General features: G+C 52.2%; 1 protein-coding gene across 2 annotated transcripts in view; it reads right to left on the bottom strand.

Annotated features, from left to right (window-relative positions):
• Positions 1-20,339, bottom strand: part of RHBDL3 (rhomboid like 3) — a 55,531-nt gene that overhangs the window by 19,228 nt on the left and 15,964 nt on the right. For both annotated transcript variants that reach the window (XM_061390442.1, XM_061390440.1), the window contains 4 exons: positions 15,317-15,475; positions 10,967-11,191; positions 7,058-7,206; positions 5,117-5,229 (listed from right to left, as the gene is read on the bottom strand). In XM_061390442.1, the coding sequence (XP_061246426.1) occupies positions 5,117-5,229; positions 7,058-7,206; positions 10,967-11,191; positions 15,317-15,475 (646 nt within the window). The remainder of the gene's footprint in view (positions 1-5,116; positions 5,230-7,057; positions 7,207-10,966; positions 11,192-15,316; positions 15,476-20,339) is intronic.

Below are 20,339 nucleotides of genomic sequence, written 5' to 3' on the forward strand. Positions count from 1 at the left end.
GTGAGTGTGCAGAAATCACCACTGGAAAATGCCCGCAGGCTCCTGAGCCAATTAGTCACTGCCTGGGTGGAGAGAGGAGGGCAAGGCAGAAGGCCAAGTTCTGCAGGCCCTATGGGGGTGGAGGGTCAGCTCCTAAGGAAGAGGCTGGGGCCCGCCTGGGAACCAGGGTACCTGACACCCTGGGCCTGGAGAGGTAGCAGCAATGTCATCTGCCTTCTCCCCCCATCGCTTGCTGCCGCCACCCCAGATCGCTCTCAAGGCTCTGAGCTTATTGTGATCCTACCAGGAAGAGATTCCCCACAACAGGTTCTTCGTCTCCAGGGGGATGTCATCTCTCAAGGAAAACATAAACTGTCATGAACTAAGAACACCCGAGTCCTTCTCCCCTCCCAGGGCAACTATAAATCTTTCCTCTCTCCTTTCATGCTTCCCCTTCGGCTTTAATTAGGTATTGATCTATTGTCAGATAACTTTTTTTTTTTTAACTGCTGAGCCATGGGGTCAACCCTATATAACAGGAGGGGAAAAAAAAAAAATCTCAGGGTGGCCTGCAGGCCAGCAGAGATCTGCATGACAAAGGATTCCCACGCTCCCGGCTGGGGCTGGTGGAGAAGGTTGCATTGCAGGGCTGGGCTCCTCTTAATTACCGTCTGGACAGAGGAAGCTCCCAGGCTGGCCTCTTTCCTCCGTGTGAGTCCCTGCAGATGGGCCCAGCTTCTGCTCCTTCGGCCTCACCGGCGGGATCCACCAGGGCAGGGAGGCAGCAGGGTCCAGCCTCCATGCACTGACCTTTCCCTCACCCTATGCAGGGATGGGAGTCCTGACCCCAGGCAGGGCCACAGGTCAGTCTGGATGGTGGCAGGATGGTCGACTGGGGACGAGACTGGCTACTTGTGTGACCTCGGACACAGCCCCTGAATTCTCTGGGCTTCAGTTTTCATATCTGTGAAATGAGGAGGTTAGTTCTAAGGCTGTCCAATGTTTGAGCAGTAAGACTCTCTTTTCAAAGAAACCTGACCTATACCCCTATCCCACAGAGCAGAGGGCAGACAGCTGCTCAGGCTGAATGGGGGTGAGACATGGGGAGTAAAGTTTGCCATTCACTGGAGGGGACCTCCAGGGTTCCTTCCAGATCAGAAATACAATAATAAAAGCCTTGGCCTAAGATCCAGGGTCTGGGGTTTGAATACTGATATAAGAATCTAGAAGGAAATGATCTGGACCCACTTGCCCTCCATTTGTGGCAGAAAGACTTTCCTTAAATGACTGCAAATTAGTCGTGGACTATGGGCTTCCCTGGTGGCTCAGATGGTAAAGAATCTGCCTACAATGCAGGAGGCCTGGGTTCGATCCCTGGGTCAGGGAGATCCCTTGGAGAAGGGAATAGCTACTCACTCCAGTATACCTGCCTGGAGAGAATTCCATGGTTAGAGAAGTCTGGTGGGAGAGAATTCAATGGACAGAGGAGTCTGGCGGGCTACAGTCCATGGGGTCACAAAGAGTCACACTGGACTGCGTGACTAACACTTTCATTTTCAGAGGGACTGGGAGAAGTCAAGTAGAAATGTGGGCTGCTCTGCATATCAACAGAGCAAAGCCATTCCGGGGTCGGAAGCCAGGGCCAGGGAGGATTCCTGACAAACCTATGGGATGCAGTGTGAACCCACGGAGGTCAGGAAGGTAGAAGACAGAGAAGCAAGCCACACCTCTGCACAGCAGCAAACCAGAGGACCAGTGCTAGTCAGGGCTATGAATTTCCACTCCCCGAAACCCTGGGTCCATGCCAGCACAGTGATGAACTGGCGACTTTGCCATAACGCACAGCTGGGATAATTTTAGCCTGGAAAATTTAAAGCAGGTGTCCTCCAGCACCTCCCTTAGTTGCTGCTGCTGCTGCTGCGGCTAAGTCGCTTCGGTCGTGTCCAACTCTGTGCGACCCCAAAGAGGGCAGCCCACCAGGCTCCCCGGTCCCTGGGATTCTCCAGGCAAGAACACTGGAGTGGGTTGCCATTTCCTTCTCCAATGCGTGAAAGTGAAAAGTGAAAGTGAAGTCGCTCAGTCATGTCCAACTCTTAGCGACCCCATGGACTGCAGCCTACCAGGCTCCTCCGCCCTGGGATTTTCCAGGCAAGAGTACTGGAGTGGGTGCCAATCACCTTCTCCGCCCTTGGTTGCTAAAGAAAAGCAAATCCAAATAAAAATTGCCAGAACACCTACCTTTAAGCAGTCTAACTTTATTTATGTATGTACCCTCTCATTCAGTGCTTGCCATGTGCCAAAGCCTGTGCTAGGCTCTGGGGGGTGCGCCCATGGCTTCTGATCTACAGAATTTATCATCAAAGTTGGGCAAAACAGTGAAAAGATCGGGCTACTTTGATTTTTTTGGCCGAACCACATGGCTTACAGGATCTAAGTTCTCTGAGCAGGGATTCGACCCATGTCCCCTGCAGTGGAAGCTGAGAGTCCTAACCACTGGATTGCCAAGGAAGTCCCAAGACTGGATGTTAAAGTATTTAAATTCAGCCCTATAATCATTAGCAGAAGTGAGATACATCTTGGCTTCAAGCATTGGCTAGAAGCACAGGTTTGGGGAAGTTTCTACTACAGTTCTAGGATTTCTTGGCTGAGCAAACAGGGTGATTCCACTTCTTTGAACTGCCTATAAAATGGGGGTGTCAGTAGCCACTTCAGACGAATGTGATGAGATAATACACGTGAACCCTTTATCACATGCCTGGACCATCAGACATGCTGAGCAGAGATTAGTTATAATTGTTACAAAATGCGATGGCCTTGGATTTGGAATATTTTCATTGGGCAGGAATTAAAGAGCAGGGCTTAATGTCTATGAAGACTGCCCCGCCTTGGAGGACTTCCCTGGTGGTCCAGTGGTTGAGACTTCGCCTTCCAATGCAGGGGGTGTGGGTTCGATTCCTGGTCTGGGAGCTAAGATCCCATATGCCTCACGACCAAAAAACCAAAACCCAAAACAGAAGCAATATTGTAACAAATTCAGTGAAGACTTTAAAAATGGCCCACATCAAAAAATCTTTAACATGAAAACAATGACCTCCCTTGGTTTCCAATAAATTCCATGCATGAAGGATAAGTCTTGCCTCTGGTTCTCATAACACTAAGGTCATGTTAGAGCATAGCCTTTGGGGTCAGACAGCCTGATCGGAGCCCAGCTCCACCACTTATGACTGTATCTTCTTAGGCAAGTCACTTTCCTTCTCCAAGCCTTGACTTCTGTATCTGTAACAGGTGAAGGGTAATAGTACCTGCCTCAGGAGGTTGTTGTGGGGATTAAATACAGCCTGCACAGGACACGCACTTGGCTATCTGGTCAGAGCCTGACTGTCTGAACCGGCACCCCCTCTCTGAAGAGCGATGCACACACAGAGCAGAGGAGGAGGAAAGGGTGCAGGCGGATCAATCAGCTCAATCCTGGAGATCAATGGCGTGACATGTGGTGACCAGAATGCCCTCTGCTCTGAATCAATGACTCAAATAGGACAGTGCACGTCGTTTGCTTTGCAGTACAGACCCACACCCTCAGGTTCAGCTGGCAAGCCCCCTTCTGCCTGTACACCAACCCCTTCTGCACTGGTGTCCCTGGGAAGTAATATCTGCACTGTTTCCCCGCTGGGCATCATCTGGTTTGGACGAGACCTGAGTCATCTTGAATCTGTGTTGTCTTCTAGGTTACTCCGGCACGCCCACTTAATTGACTACTAACTGCAAGTGTTACGAGCACTTCCCTGTTCCTCGCCATTAACCATCTGGGTCTCTGAGTAGGTATGGAAGACGTGGCTCTGAATCCCCACATGTCGACGCTCAGGAGTGTGTGGGTGACTGAGGAAGTCTGGCGCACAGAGACGCTCCTCAGACCTTTGTTCAAGGATGCAGAAGGTGCTGGATTCTGGGAGATGAGAGGCTGGTGTGGGCGCTGTCCAAGGTGGCCAAGTTTTCAACCTCAGCCCAGGAGTGAAGGAGAACAGCGCTGGGCCAACCTCCCAGGCTGAGGCTTTACAAACTAGCAGACCAGCCTCTCCTGGGATGGACGGGTGGGCGGGCGGGGTGGGAGCCTTCCCTCTTTGATTCCGGAAGCCCTCCCACTCACTCCCGGGGTCCCTGCCTGCCCTCTGTTTACAAGGCCGAAGCTGCCCTGCTCTCCTGATGACAGCTTTAATGCCACTCAGAAAGGATTAAGATCTTACTTAAACACACACGCAAAGCTCCCTTGGGCACCGCTGTCAAGGTGAAGAGCTGAAGCAGCAAACCTTGTAAAGAAAAAAGCCAGCAATAAAGTTGGAGACATCACCAGGGAGATTTCTCTGTTCAGAAGCACAGTTGGTGCAGACTCCTGCAGAAATCTCCTCCGCTCTCCCCACCTTGCTCCGGTCCACCTCCCCTCCCACCGGGGCGGGGGCCCAGGAGCTGCGACACTGTCCTCAAGGCCACAGTGATTACACGCATCACCTGCCACGTGGGCTGAGTCAGCCAGGGCCCAGACTCCTCCAGCTGGCACAAGTGCTCACGACTTCTTGGGCCAGACTATCTCCTGCTTGCAGTGGGTCAATCAAGGGCCAGCCCAGGCAGAGGCAAGACTGCCCTTCGGGTACCGGTGGCCCCCCACCCCACCCCTGGGATCTTACTACCCTTGCTTTATTTCATTCTTCACCTCGCCCCGCCCTCCTCACATCCTGCACGCATATCTCACTTTTTGTTGTTCAGTCGCTAAGTTGTGTCCGACTCTCTGTGGCAGATCTCATTAGTTCCCTCTTAAAGCTTAACAGGCGCCAAGAGAAGGTAAGGAATTTCCCCAAGTTCACACGGCTACAACACGGCAGTGAGAGACTGAAACCTCGGTCAGTCTGCCAGCTCCAAATCACACCCCTCCACCCGCTTTGCCGTCACACACCTCCCCCTCTGGGTGGCATCCCCGTCCGGTCTCCCTGGGGAGGTGGGGGGAGGTACCCGGAGGAGAACCCTAGCAGTCGGGAGCCTGGGTGATGAGCGTCCGCTGGAAGCCTGGGGCCTGCCTGACGGCACAGGGTCTCATCAGCCGCCCTGGGGAGGTTCACCCCTATGGACTCTGGGCCCACCTGCCTACCTGCCACGACACCGGCCACATAGACAAGCCCAATGCGGGTTGCTCCATGCACCATCTCCAGAGGCACCCCCACCAGGAGCTGGAGCACCACGTTGAGTCCCAGGTGTTCTATCCTGTACAGAGAGACCACAGTCATTCAGTCAGCATGTCAAGAGGCTGGGCATCCAGCAGTGGACCAGACCCTACGGCTGGGAGCTCCCTGGTGGCCTAGTAGCGAAGAATCCGCCTGTCAATGCAGGGGACACGGGTTTGATCCCTGGTCTGGGAAGATCCCCACATGCTGCCAGGCAGCTAAGCTCGTGTCATAACTACTGAAGCCTGTGCTCCCAAAGTCCACACTCCGTCACAAGAGAAGCCACTGTAATGAGAAGTCCACATGAAGCAATGAAGACCCAGTGCAACAATAAATAAATACTTAAAAAAAAACAACTTAGTAAGTCAAAGTTATTCCCCCAGTTCCTGTTGTGTCCACATCTTGACTCATGAGGATACCCAAGCATGAAGGGCCTCCCCCACTCTCCTCCTCAGCCCTGAAGTCGAAGCTGAGACATAGCAGGCCAGGCTGCCATCCCCTTAGGCTCAGGGTAGAGACATTCATCAGTGACCACCAGAGAAGTCTCTTAACCCCAAAGCAGCCTCCCCAGCAGGTGCAGCCAGCTGGGGAAGGCTCTGTGGCCCCTTTAGAAGCTCAGCAGGAGCAGAGGTTCACAGTGGAGCTTCCTCGTGGCCACTGTGGGTCATTCTCCCAAGGAAAGAACCATGAGGGCCCGGGTGATCTTCTTCCCATTGGCATCCCCACTGCCTGAGGGACAGGCACCCTCAGGGCTTTTCCACGCTTTCTCTCCACTTCTCTAGAGTCTGTAGAAGACACTGCAGAGGTCTGGGGTCCGGGGATTCTGACTTTCCAACTCCACACTTCCACTACGTAAAAACTCTCCAGCCAAGATCGTGCATTCAAGAGACTTGGACCTGGGTGGTCACCTGGCCAGCTAGGAGGTCCTTATCATGGGGTAAAATGCATCCCTGAGAACTGGTGGCACTCCAGGTCCCAAAAGAGGTCACATGGCTCTGTAAACAGAAACTCTAATATTTCCAGAGTTCCTCCAGAAGACTCATGTCACCATATAGGTAGACCTCCTTTCAACAAATCAGTGCTTTATTTCACTTATAGGAACTCTCACACATAGTTTATGGACAATGAACCTGGTGGTTGACCACATTTCCCTCTTTGCTTTGGCCACCAGGAAGCTCAGAATAAATCTATAACCTACTTACAGCAAAGATATAGAATCACATGCTGTGTATGCTGATCTCACTTTGCTTTCTCTTTCCCATACACTCTTTTTTTTTAACTGTACAATTTTTATATATATATATATAATAAATATATAATTTTATTTATTTTTGGCTGCACTGGTCCTCATTGCTTTGCACAGGCTTTCTCTATTTTCAGCAAGTGGGAGCTACTCTCCGTTGAGGTGCGCAGGCTTCTCATTGCAGTAGCTTCTCTTGCGGCAAAGCACAGGCTCTGGGCACATGGGCTTCAGTACCTGCAGCACACAGGGCCCAGTAGCTGTGGTGCACGGGCTTAGCTGCTCCATGGCATGTGGAATCTTCGCCACCAGAGATCAAACTCCCTGCACTGGCAGGTGGATTCATACCCACTGCGCCCCTAGGGAAGTCCCCTAAACCGTATAGTTTTAATGGCCTGGTATGCACAAACATCACCACCACCAACTGTAAAACATTTTCATCTCCCATATACTCCAAATAATTTACACATACTGGTTTGGTATTAGATAAGTTTTAAGAAGCCATCTCAAATCCTGTGTCTAGGTAGACAAAAATAAACTAAAAAAAAATAAAATTTCAATCCAGGCTCTCTGGACCAGTTATTTTTCTGCAGGGATTGTTGATAGAGTGAAGGACACCAGTACTCACCCTGCATGCATGAATATGTATGTCAGGTAACGCCAAGCCTGTGCTCGGAGCTGTGGATGGTAAACCAGTGGGTTCTTCAGGTACCGTGGGTGGGTCACCTGCAGTACAAACTGGCCCAGCGACACCCCATTGTAAAGGAAAAAGGCAACCTGGAGGAGAGCAGAGAGTACAGAGAGGCCGTTACTAGGCAGGAAACTGCCCGGAAGCCCTCCTGAGCTTATTATCATGCGGAATCCCTAGGGAAGTTGCCATCTGTCCTTCTCACACCCGGGTGACCAGCACCCAAGCTAGCTCTCTACCACCTCTCACTCCACTTCTGTTCATTGTGTGTTCACGGTTCACAAAATGGTCTCAAGGTCTCTGCCCACATTTCCTCGGTGCTAAGCAGAAAGGGTTTGGAGGATTTTAAACTTTAATTCCAGTAATAACTCACATACCCACTTGGGGTTGAGGCAATGCCATATAAGTTGATTTCCAAAAAAAACACACAAAACTGTGGCAAAAGCCATGTAACATAAAATTTACCATCTTAACCATTTTAAGTGTAGAGTTCAGGGGTGTTAAATACATTCATAATGGGCAACCATCACCACTATCCATTCACAGGATTCTTTTCATCTTGTACAAGTGATGAAAGCAACTCTATATCCATGAAACATTAATTTCCATTCCCTGCCCCCCAGCCCCTGGCAACCACTATTCCGCTTTCTGTCTCTACGAACGCGACTACTCCAGGGACTGTGTGGAAGTGGAATCACACAGCATTTGTCTTTTGTGACTGGTTTATTTCGCTCGGCATAATGTCATCAAGATACATCCACGTTGTAACATGTGTCAAAATCTCCTTCCCAATATTCCACTGGATGTAGCTACCAAATTTTGTTTATCCATCCATCTGTTGATGGATCTCGGGTTGCGCTCACCTTTTAGCTACTGTGAACAATGCTGCTGTGAACATGGATATATAGATATCTGAGTCCCTGCTTTCAATTCTCTTGGGTATACACTCAGAAGTGGAGTTGCACGATCGTGTGATAATTCTGGTTTAATTTTCTGAGGAACTGACATACTGTTTCCCACAATGGCTATACCACTTTACATTCCCACCGACAGTACACAAGGATTTCAATTGCTCTGAATTCTCATCAACACCTCACATAAGAATTTGTGAAGATGACTGAAGCATACTTGTTTAAGCCCGAAAAGGGTGTTTATTTTAACTATTTCTCCCTGGAACTCTCTCTACAATGCATAATTCATGTCCCTAGGTTCTTAATTTTAAGGATGCCTCAGGTATTGATCTGGGCTATAGGAGCAATGTCTTCTCCAGCAACTGATGGGGGTTTCGCTCCTGTACTAAATGATCCCAAATTCTTGTTTCTTTGTGACTCAGGTTTGCTTGTACATTTTCTCTTGTCCTCTCTTGCCATGCCTGGGGTGTCAGCAAGTTGTTAACCAGTTACCACAACCAGGTTCTTACTTCCTCTTGTTGGCAGGGAGGAGGCCCTCTTCCAGTAGCTTCCCATTATGTTCACTGTTACGGAATCAGAAAGTTAGGTTACTGGAACAGGATATAAAACAAAAGGCTTGGGCTTTGGTATAAGGACTCTGAAACAGTTACTTCATCATTTTCCAGTTTCTTCTAGATTGGTGATTTGAGTTTACACAGCTGAGGTTTTGGAAAATCAGAAACCAATCTGGACAAAAGATCCAGCTCCTCTGGATAACCTTGGGCAAATTATTTTAATTCACTGGTCGTCCATTTCTCTGGGGCTTCACAGGTGGCACAGTGGTAAAGGTTCCCCCTGTAATGCAGGACATGTGGGTTTGATCCCTGGGTTGGGAAAATCCCCTGAAGTAGGAAATGGCAACCCACTCCAGTATTCTTGCCTGGAAAATTCCATGGATAGAGGAGGCTGGCAGGCTACAGTCCATGGGGTTGCAAAGAGTCAGACTGAGCACACACATGGTTTTCCCATTTGGAAATGGGAATACTCATGTCTACATTTCCATGGTGATTGTGAGGCTTAAAAATGATAAACTATAAAATGTTTTTTTAAAGGTGGGCTTCCCACCAGGGGCTTCCCGGGTGGTCCAGTGGTTAAGAATCCACCATGCAATGGAGGGGACCTGGTTCAACCCCTGGTTGGGGAATTAAGATCCCACACGCTGTGGGCATCTAAGCCTGTGCACTGCAACTGAGACCCGATCTCTCTCTGCATGCTCAGTCGTGCCCAACTCTTTGTGACCCCATGGACTGTAGCCTGCCAGGCTCCTCTGTCCGTGGGATTCAGCATGGATTCCCCAAGCTAGAATGAGATTCTCCAAGCTAGAATACTACTGTGGGTTGCCATTTCCTACTCCAGGGGAGCTTTGTGTTCAGGGAGCGAACCCACGTCTCACGTTTCCTGCATAGGCAGGCAGGTTCTTTACCACTAGTGCTACCTGGGAAGCCCTAAGACCCGACGTGGTCAAAATAAATAATTTTTTTTTTTTTTAAGATAAAGTACACGAAGAGCCAGCCCTGTGAGCAGCATCAGCTGAGGGAAGGCAGCTGTAATTAGCTTGGGGTTAAGCCCTCCTGGGCTAAGCCTGGGAATGGCTCAGGGCTCCCAGCAGCTGGACTCCCTGGGAGCCGAATCTGTTCACCTAACACCATGCATGCGGGTGGCCTGGCAGCAAACACAGCTTGCAAGCCAACTCGTTATTATTGGTCCTCAAATAGAAGTTAATAAATAGACCAACACAGTAAGCGCTTGGAGAACAAGTCCAAGAATATCTCGGAAAAATCGCAACTTCAACATGTACTTGGAGGAAGCCAGAACAACAAATCGAGGAGCTCTGGTCTGCAGTCCAGATATTCTGATTAAAGAAAGGAAGAAGCAGGACGCCATGAGGCTTAATGATCCTGCAGTTTGATTCGGCAGGAATTTTATAAGAACATACGCAGGGGCGGTAATTAGGCCCCTAGCTCTGGAAGAGAAACGGTGGAGATTATAAAACGCCAAAAGGAAGCCAAGCATCCGTTTGAGAGCCCGCGCTGGGGATGGGGGTGGGCCGCAAGTTCTGGGGCTGAAGAGCCGGAAGCATTCAGAGTCCCTCATACAGGAGTGCTGATTCAGAAAGTGGTACTTTGGATCATGTTGCATAAGATGAGACTTTTAGAATTACAATAGGTAAGGATGATTCCCTAAGGGGAGAATGTTCCTGCAAAATATGTGAAGCCCACATTTACCTGTTCATAAACACTCCTTCCCATACGTATTGATATAATGCTTTTGTGCTCAGAAAGCACCACCAGCAATTCTCTGGCTCTAAACAGAGGAGTCACGTGGGAGAAGGAGGGCAAGTCTGGTTATTCCCACTTTCCAGGTGGAAGATGGAGTCCGGGGGGAACAAATGACCCATCCACGAGGCTCACTCCACTCACTCTGGGAGGAACTAACAGAAGTTGCTTTAATGAGTTTGCTTGGTGAAATGCCCCCAATCAAAGACCTTCTGACACTGTTCGTGTTGCCGTTGATTTGGGCGGGGGGGAGGGTCATACAGGAGTTTTGCTGCAGTGCATGTGACTTCAAGTCATGATCTTTGTAATACCTCTGTGGCCGAGGGGTTATAACAACACCTGCATGCCCTGTACCAGGGCCTGACCTGCCGTGACAACTGCTATTTGATCCTCAACCATCACCTTTCGGTGGTGAAGGTGCTGCCCCTCCCCTTGTGATCTCAGATATCCTCCTGCAACTTCCCTGGTGGTTCCAATTGCTAGGATTCTATCCTTCCACTGCATGGGGTGTGGGTTCAATCCCTGGTTGGGGAACTAAGATCCCACATGTCACACGGTGCAGGGAAAAAAAAAATTGTATCTTTTTGACCCTCCAGCAGCCCCTTCGCCACCCCCATCCTTGCCTCTAGCAGTGTGACTGTGATCATGAACCAGGGCGGGGGGCAGCAGGTATAACTGTCGTAGTACCACTTCCGGTCAATTTCCCGGGGCAGGGTCTCGTAGGCCACGTGACGGATGAGTCGCTGGGAGAGGTTCAGCCCCTTCTCCTCCAGCAGGGCCTTGCTGCAGAGCCTGCGGTTCCCCTGCAGGATGGCCTGGCGAAAACTGTTGGACCGCTTGTTGCTCATCTACATGGGAACAGGGGAGGGGAGGGGGTCAGAACCGGGGTCTCAGGGGAGCCCCATCCCATTTCCCAGCCAGCCAGTTCCTTAGACCGCCCAGGCCTGAGGCCACCTTCCTCTTTCTTCTGTAATAGTTTGCAAGGAGTTAAATGTAAGTTAACAAGCAATATTCACCAAGCTCTTCTGTGTCAGGGGCTGTTCTAAGCACATCACAGCTCAGCTCATTTGATGCATCTAGTCTACCTGCTAGATAAAGACCATGAATATCCCCATCCCACCAGATGACGAGCCCAAAGCGTACAGTTCTAAGAATCCATCAAGTCCAAACCCAGCAAGGCTCCAGAGCCTGGATTCATATCCACGATATCTCCTCCCACCCACCAGCCTGTCATCCCTCACAATTTCCTGAGCAACTATTAAGCATCAGGTGTTGCCAGACACTGGAATACAGAGGTGTCGAAGGCCGATAAGTGAAAGTGAAGAAAGTGTGAAGGTGTTAGTCACTCAGTCATGTCCAACTTTTTGGGACTGCATGAACTGGAACCCACCAGGTTCCTCTGTCCATGGAATTCTCCAGGCAAAAATACTGGAGTAGGTAGCCATTCCCTTCTCCAGGGGATCTTCCCAACCGGGGATGGAACCCAGATCTCCTGCACTGCAGGCAGATTCTTTACTGTCTGAGCCAGCTAAGTAACCAGCAATCATGGTTCACAGTGAAGCCTGCTGTGGGAGCACACAGGAGGGAGGCCCAACCTGGTCCCAAGGTGGTCATGGAGGACTTCCTGGAGGAGGTGGCATGAGTGAGAACTACAGGACAAGTAGGAGTCTGCATCCCTGGCCCCTAAAGCCAGAACCCAAAGCTGTGCTTGTGGAAGGTCATCAGTCCTGAAGGACCCCAAGAGAACTGTGATACTCGAGGAGCCCCAGGCCGGGTCTCTCCCCCACAGAGCTCTGGCAACCTGACTCCCAGAGGCAGACCTGCTGATTTTCAGCCTCCAGAGGCCTCTGCTACCTCCCACACACTCTCCCCGACCACACTCTAGACCCTCCATACAGGGAAATATTCTAGAGACACAGCTCTCCCAACCAGAGTCCACAGTGTTGCCCAGGGGCTGCCCCACGGTCACTGAGTAGGGATTATCAATGCATTTCTGGGACTGCGGGCCCAGAAATGGACATCAGGCTAAACCCGAAGGCAGGAGTCCAGACAGGGATGCAAAGGGGAGCCAGCCGGATAAAGGCATAGGGGTTTGAAGCCCTGTTCGGGGCAGAGAGCTGGGGAAGATCCGGGTTCAGACCAGGCCAGGACGAATGAGTCTCCATCAGCAGTTCCCATCCCCTCTCCTGGGTTCTGCACACACCTGCAAAATCTGGCTGAAGCCTTCCCCCTCTAGCAGGCCTTCCCGGATGAACCCCTTCCAACGATTCCTTATTCCCATCCCCTCCATGCCTGCAAAGCTTGGGCCTGGTTCTCAGTGGCTTGGCAGCTCTATAAATTTAGGCAGGGCTTAGGGCTCTGCATTCGCTGCAAGCCCAAGATAAGATCATGTGATCCGATTAGTGTATAGCCATCCTCTCCCCCAATCTCGAGGTGTGTACATGCACTCACAAACACACAGTTGCAAGACTCATGGGGGGAGGCGCTCAGCATGAGTATGGGAGAAGAAGTGCGTGTGCGCACACACACACTCACCATTGACCTTTGCCCTGATGTGCCTAGAACTGTGCTAGGCACAGCAGCGGCCATGGTCTCCAGCCTCACGGAGCTTATAGGAGAGACAGAGGTGTAATCAGCAGCAAAAGATGATGTCTTCTTTGTTATCTGGTGCACTGTGTTATCCCCGTGATATAAAAGTGGAGATGGGAGCTTGGAGAGTAATTTTCCTTGGAAAGTAATTTTCTCAAGGACCCATAGTTAGTAAATCATGGAGTCAGGATTCAGATTCAGATCCGCCTGACTCTGGGGCCTATGCTGGCCCATATGGTGCTTTCATGCCAGTTAGATAAGGAAGCCTCTTCTTCCAGGTGGATGCACCCTTTCCAGGCCTTGCTGAACAAAGCCCAGGGCAGATTTCAGTCATTCGTCTCTCTGCCTGGCATCCTTATACAGTCCACAACCTGTAGACCCATACATGACAACCCTGACCACTCAGCTGTAATGCAATGTGGTCTGTGTTAGAAGAGAGGCTTGCGCAAAGCACTGGAGGGCTCAGGATAAGGTTAGTTCATTCTGCCTGGGTGGGCGTGGGAAAAGGCTCACAAAAGATGCCGAGGAGTTAACCTGGAAGAACATTAAGAGGCAACAAAAACTTTCAAACATTTCATCTTATTTAATCCTTACCACCATCCTGAAGAGGCTTCCCAGGTGGCTCGGTGGTAAAGAGCATGCCTGCCAATGCAGGAGATACAGGTTTGACCCCTGAGTCAAGAAGATCAACCAGAGAAGGAAATGGCAACCCACTCCAGTATTCTTGCCTGGGGAATCCCATGGACAGAGAAGCCTGGCGGGCTACAGTCCATGGGGTCGCAAAGAGTCGGACGTGACTTAGTGACTAAACACCACCACCACTCTGAAGAAGGTGTACTTTGGCTTCATTTTACACATGGGCTCAGAGAATCTTTCCCACTGAGTGGCAAAGGCAGCGCATTAAGCAGGACCCAGGTCCGCCTGACTCCAGCCCCCGAGCTCTCTGCCCTTCCCAGATCCTCCCTCCCCGTGAGCCCCTTCTTAGTCCCGCCCTCCAGGGCAGCCTTGCTCACAGGAATCCAGGCTCTGGTTGGCCACTCCAGCTCAGAACTTGAACAGAGAAATCTTGATGGCAACAAGCAACCTGCTGTTGTGAATTCACGCAGATTTCCTGAACCCCCAGCTGGACAGAAGCCACTCACTGGCTCTGCCATGCCCTCACTCTGCCCCGGGCTGACCAGAGCACGCGTCGAACATGCTAGTGCTGGGGCTGTGGAGGAGCCACGAGCTCGAACCTGTGGTCTGATCTTTGCTGGCGCTGCTGGGTTCCCAGCCACACAACTCACCTCCATGACCCATCCCGTGAATCCCAAATGTCCCCAACTTCCCTGCTTAATTGAGCTCTGCCTCCCACCCTCTAAAAGGTCTGCTCCCTGGGTCCAATCTGAACAGCAGATTACTTCATCCCTAAAAGCCTCACAGCTGCTCGCTGCCATCTGTTAATCTCTGGATGAAGGCAGGTCCTCAGTTAAGAGGCAATTAAAACACCACCAAAGCCTTCACATCAGAGAACGGACTTGGCACGATGGCAAGTTCTGGCTCCCCCATCACTGACGCCTGTGAATTCCAGGAGCCTGGATGTTCAAGAACTGACTGTTCACACCAGTCATTTAGTTAATGGGCGACGAGAAGAGAGGCGACTCTTCCATTCCACCAAGAGGGAACCGCGTGGAATCTCCCAGCCTTGTGTTCATCCCGCTAGTTCATGCGGCTTCTGCTCACATCCCATTCACCCACGGTGGGTTGCTTCCTGCTCAACCCCACTGAACCCCATTCCAATCCTGCCACTGTAGCCCCGAAACATCACAGCAGTACCCAGTAAGGAGGATGTCCTGACTCCAAGACACCAGACCACCGAGCAGGATGCATGGGCCTCCTGTCTCCAGCCCCTCCGATCACCCAGGACCACTGCCAGCAGGTCTGAAGAGCTTCAGCCTTCACCCACATGCCCCATTGCTCCTGAAAGGCCTGGCCCGATCCTCTCAACATCCACTCCACAGCTCTTCTCCTGCCAACGATGACTTCCCACTTCCAGCCCTTCATTTCTATGGAAGTGACTCTCCTCTGAGCCCCCAGGGTGGGCACTGATCAGTTTGAGTCAATCAGCACATCCCACTGACCCAATCTAGGCCAATGGAAGGAAGGAAATCCCAGGCCTCATGTGGGAGCTCCCATAAAAAGAGCTCCTCTCCTCTCCTCTCCTTTGGGGTGAGGTCTGAGGGTGTGAGGGCTGGAACAGCTGCAGCCACTTTGCTGCTGCCATAGTCCTGGAGTTTTTCAATGCTGAAGACCCACCAATCCCAGTAATTAATTATCCAAAAGGGCCCTCTAAGCCACGCCCCCAAACAGGCCACTCCCAGTGGTGAGGGACCCAGAGTGCTCACCAGGTTGACAAAATCCTGGTAGCATATCTGCCCGTTGGCATGGCTGTCGGCAAGAGCCAGAAGTACCTCCCTCTTGTGCGGGTCCAGCTTGGAACTGTGGCTGTCCAGGAGGCTCCGGAACTTGCCTGTACTGATGAAGCCTGTGTTCCCAGGGTCAAACTGAGGGAGAAGCACACACAGCAGCAGGGTCAGTGGGGCTCCGTCCCTCCACCTGCAGGCCCCAGGCACTCCATCACTGCCACCACTCGTGGCTTTCATCCTCAGCCCTCTGCTGACAGAGGACCAGAGGGCATCTGGACTGTTCCCAAGGCCCCCAGGGGAAACATCCAAATAGGGCAGACAACCATGAACAACCCTAGAAGGCCCTGGAGACCTCTGAGATCGCCCAATCCAACCAGCTGGTGCACAGAAAAGGGGAATGGAGGCTCAGAGAGGTGACTCTCTGCCCTACTTCTGACCCAGGACAAGTGGGAAGTGGGAATGAAAAGGTGATGAGTGGAGGAAGAAATCTGGACCCTGGGCTGGAGGGGCTGAGTGGGTGAAGGCAAGAGGCCCCGGGCAGTGGGGAACACAGCCTGCCAGCCCCTCTCCCATGCCCAGGCCACATGCACCCCACACCCTACACACAAGGCTCCCCAAAGACCCCGTGCTCTGAACGTCTGGTTGCTGCCCTTCTGCCCCTCATCTCCCTGGGAGACTCGGATTCACCCTTCCAACTCCTCAGGTGTCCCATGTCCAGCCAGCCTTCCCCCAACACACGATCTGCTTCCCTGGAATCTCCAACAGCCCTCCAGCCTCCACCCCACTATCTATTTTCAACTCTTCTCTGGACGCTGGTTCCTTGAAGGTTGGCATCACAACTTATCCCTGGGGCTCAGCACAGAGGCTGGCATAGTTTGACACCCACTGAAGATCTGTTGTGTGAATAAGTGGATGTTTGGGTGAAAAGATGGGCGGTCATTTTCCAAGGAACGGCTCAGGGTTTCCATTAGAAAAGGGACTGGGACCTCCCTGGCAGACCAGTGGTTTAAGACTCTGTGCTTACACTGCAGGGGTTGCAGCTTCAATCCCTGGTAGGGGAACTAATATCCCGCGTGCCACTCAGAGTGGCCAAAAGAGAAGAAAAGGAAAAGAAAAGGGGCTTATTCATTTCCCCCAGAGAGGCCCGTGACCTTCAGGTCCCCCTTTCACTGCCCCATCTCTTTCCCCACAGAACGCACCCAGTGTCCCCAGTCAGCGCACACTAACTGGCTTTACAGACACCCAGAGCAGTTCCTGATCACAAACTGCCTCCCCACATGAACTCACTGCACTTGGAGATGCTTCTGCGGGCTGCTTCGATTTTAACAGGCAAATAGGAACTTCACTGCTGGTCCAGTGGCTAAGACTGTGCTCTCAATACAGGGGGCCCCAGGTTCAATCCCTGACCAGGGAACTAGATGCTACAGGCTGCAACTAAAGAACCCACAGAATGCAACTCAGACCCAGCAGAGCCAAATAAATAAAATATATATTTTTTTTTAAAAAGGCATTTAAAAAATGAGCGAACAGACATTTCGGACATCTGCATGTGCACGACAGGGAGCCCGGAAAATCAAGCCCACTTTTCCGCCTTTCCTGGATAAGGTCAGTGAAGACTATTTTTGGAAAGGTTGATTCTGTGTGCAGCCTCTCTAAGACAGCCCAGGAGATATGACTCCTTCAATCCTCCCCAGAACTCAGTGAGAGGGGACATCTCGAAGGAGGCCTATTGAAAAGCCTGCACTTGTTCCCCACCCTCCACCCAAAAAAACAGATTTCAGGAATGACACTTCTTTGGGTCCCAACAAGGAGTATTGCAGGAAATTCACCTCCACCCTGCTCCAGAAAGATCTCTAGGAGCAAAAACACCTACTATTTGCTGAGTGTTTTTATGGGGCTAAATACCATTCCAAGCACCTCATATATATGACTTATTTAACCTCCTACCACAACCTTACGAGTATGTCATATAATTATCTTCATATTGAAACCAGAGGGAAGGGGGCAGGGCACAGCCTTTAAGAGAACAACATAGCCAAACGACATGACATAAACTTATTAGAACTAAATGACCGCGAGGTGGCCGATGAGTCGACGTCCACTAGACCTTGGGCCTCAGTATATACTCACTGTAACACATCAGCAAGCTAAGTCACACACCCACAGGCACCATGACAGCTCCAAGGCTGACTATCAAAGACTGAAAAGCGGACAGTGGCCCAGTTCCTGGAAATCTCCACCCCTTCCCCCAAATAGCTGGACTAATCCTCCCACGCATTAGCCTGTGAAATTAGCTAGCCCATAAAAAGTAACCCCACCCCATTTCGATGCCACTCTCACCTTCTGAGATGGCCCACACTCTGTGGACTGTGTTTTTCTCTAAATAAATCCACTTCTTACCTATCAGCTGGTCTCTCACTGAATTCTTTCTGTGATGAGACATCAAGAGCCTGAGCTTCATTAAGTCCTGAAACCAGGTGTGCGATCTCAGTTAAAAGCCTGGGTCGGTTTGAGTCCAGGGACGTGGGTTCGAGTCCAGGGACGTGGGTTCAAGTCCTGGGACGTGGGTTCGAGTCCCAGCCCGAGTTACATGGTTTCAGTCTCACAGATGAGGAAGTGAAGACTCAGGAAGATGAGCGCAGAGAGGTTAAGTGACAGGCCTGCGAGCCACGGAGCCGAAGACCCCAGAATTCCAGGCCCGAACAGCCCGGCCCTACCATCACCACTGGCTGCCGCTGCCCGTCAGCCTTCAGAGCCTGCTCTGCTGCTCAGAAGCCAAATGTAAGGATCAAAGAGGTGAGCGCAAAGCCCGGAAAGGAGGGGCTCCAGGAGCCTCCAGGGTCCACTCTAAACAGATTTTTAAAGCAGGAAAGCGCTCACACAGCAACAGCTCTGATCTCCTTACAGCTCAGACGGGAAATGATGCCTGTGGTGACCAAGTGGCAGCGGCAGCAGCTGGGTGGGGGTCTCCCGCTCTGCCTGGGCCCCTACCCCTCCGGCAACAGGGACTCACCAGCCTGGCCCTGCCTGGTTCCCTGTGACCCTCGTCCTGGGTGGGCTGATGGGGGTTGGGTGGGGCGGGGGTGGGTTCCAAGTAGGGGGTGTTCGGAAGCAGCCCTGAATCCTGGAAACATTCACCCTTCCCCGCCCCTCCCCTGGTGAGCACCACAGGGAGCGTCTCCTGCATCAGCCTGGGGTGGGGGGAAGATAATCCCTCCCCGGGGGGCCCATCCAAGGCTCTCCCGAGGGATGGGGTGAAAGGGCTGGGATCAGGCAAGGGCCCCTCTCCTTCATTCCGGCTCCAGACAAAGAACCACCTGCTCCCCTGGTCTCCTTCCCCCCCCCTCACAACCCAGGGCTCCCTGCTGTTGCCCTAGTGACAGGGGCTGCCCTGGGGCTCCTGCCCCAGCTCCCAACCCCGCCCCGCCGTGTCTGCCCCCAGCATGTTACAGAGAAGGAGCTGGAAGCTGGCCGAGCTTCCCCTTCTCTGCCAAAACTCTACCTTTCATGCCAGGGCCAGACAGGCCAGACAATGCGAGGTCATGGCTACCCTAATAATGAGGCCTCAGGGATGAAGGAGGGTGACTGGGGGGAGGCAGAGGAAGGGAGGGGGCCAGCTGCCTAAGCCCCACAGGAATGGACACAGGACACCCTCCAACCACCACCCCTGACACCTCGGAAGAGGAGGGCAAGAACAGGCTGACAGAGGGCATGGATGGGGCAGGGGGAGCCAGGGAACAAAGGGAGCGAGTGAGGGGGAGACAGAAACACACACAGAGAGAGGACTCATGCAGAAGGTGGAGAGAGGTAGGCACCACTGCCCGGGAGGATGCTGAGAGCTTCTAAAGAAGGCTGCAACGAACAAGGCAAAATCCCATTCTTGCCTCGGCCATGGAGCAGTTTGCGTAATTTCGGGTAATGATCTCGACCCATAATTGCCTCGGCCTCACTTATCAAGCAGAGCGAGCCTCTCCGCAGGGTGCAGTGGGCTGAAGCAAACGCAGGGCTGGGCTCTCCAGGGTCCAGGGTCGGCCGGACTCAGTGTCCAGTTCCACTTGCCTCATTCAAAGGAAGGGAGAGCAGCCGTGTTACGGAGGCTTGGCCGACCCTCCTGGACACGACTCCCACCCTGGGCCTCCTCAAGGGCAGCGATGGGGACAGGATCATACGAGCACAGTGGTTTGGAGCTTTGGGAGAGACAAACCCTATACATGTAGTTTCTGGGACTTCCTCGGTGGTCCAGTGAATATGACTCCGCGCAGCCAATGCAAGGGGCGGGGATTCCTGAACGGGAAACTAAGAGCCCACAGAACGCATGGCCAAAAACAAACACCCCAACAAACGAATGCAATTTCATTTCCTCATCAATAATGTACCGAATGGGGCTCCCTGGTGGCTCAGTGGTAAAGAATCAGCCTGCCAATGCAGGAGAGGCAGGTTCAAACCGGGGGTTGGGAAGATCCCCTGGAGGAGGAAATGGCAACCCACTCCAGTATTCTTGCCTCATTCAAATTCTGGGAAATCCCATGGACAGAGGAGCGTGAGGGGCTACGGTCCATGCGGTCACGAAAGAGTCAGACACGACAGAGTGACTGAGCACACACGCAATGTACCGAAGGCCCCGAAACTGCGGGTCCTGGGTGCTCCAAGCCCAGATTCATCCACTTTGGGTGGGGCGCTCTCAGGGTGAGGTCCAGGCTGAGTGGGTTGGAGACAGCCTGACTGGGGCTGGTCTGAGGGTGGCGGGGCTGTGAACAGGCCCCAGGCAGAGGGCCCCCTGGGAGTCAGAAGCCAGGAGCACCCTCGCAGCTGCCTCCTGGATAGGCCTGACTGTGGAGGTGGGTGAAGGGGAAGCCAAACCCACATTCAGCCTGTGTGGGGGCTGCTGGGGCAGAAAGAGAGGAAAACACAGAATGAGGAGTGATCCTCCAGCAGCCCCCGCCCACCTGCCTGGACCTTGAAAAGAGCTGCGAGACTGGGGTGGTGGGCGCTTAATCCCAGA

The sequence above is a fragment of the Bos javanicus genome, chromosome 19, assembly GCF_032452875.1.
Source record: "Bos javanicus breed banteng chromosome 19, ARS-OSU_banteng_1.0, whole genome shotgun sequence".
In the NCBI taxonomy this organism is placed as follows: Eukaryota; Metazoa; Chordata; class Mammalia; order Artiodactyla; family Bovidae; genus Bos; species Bos javanicus.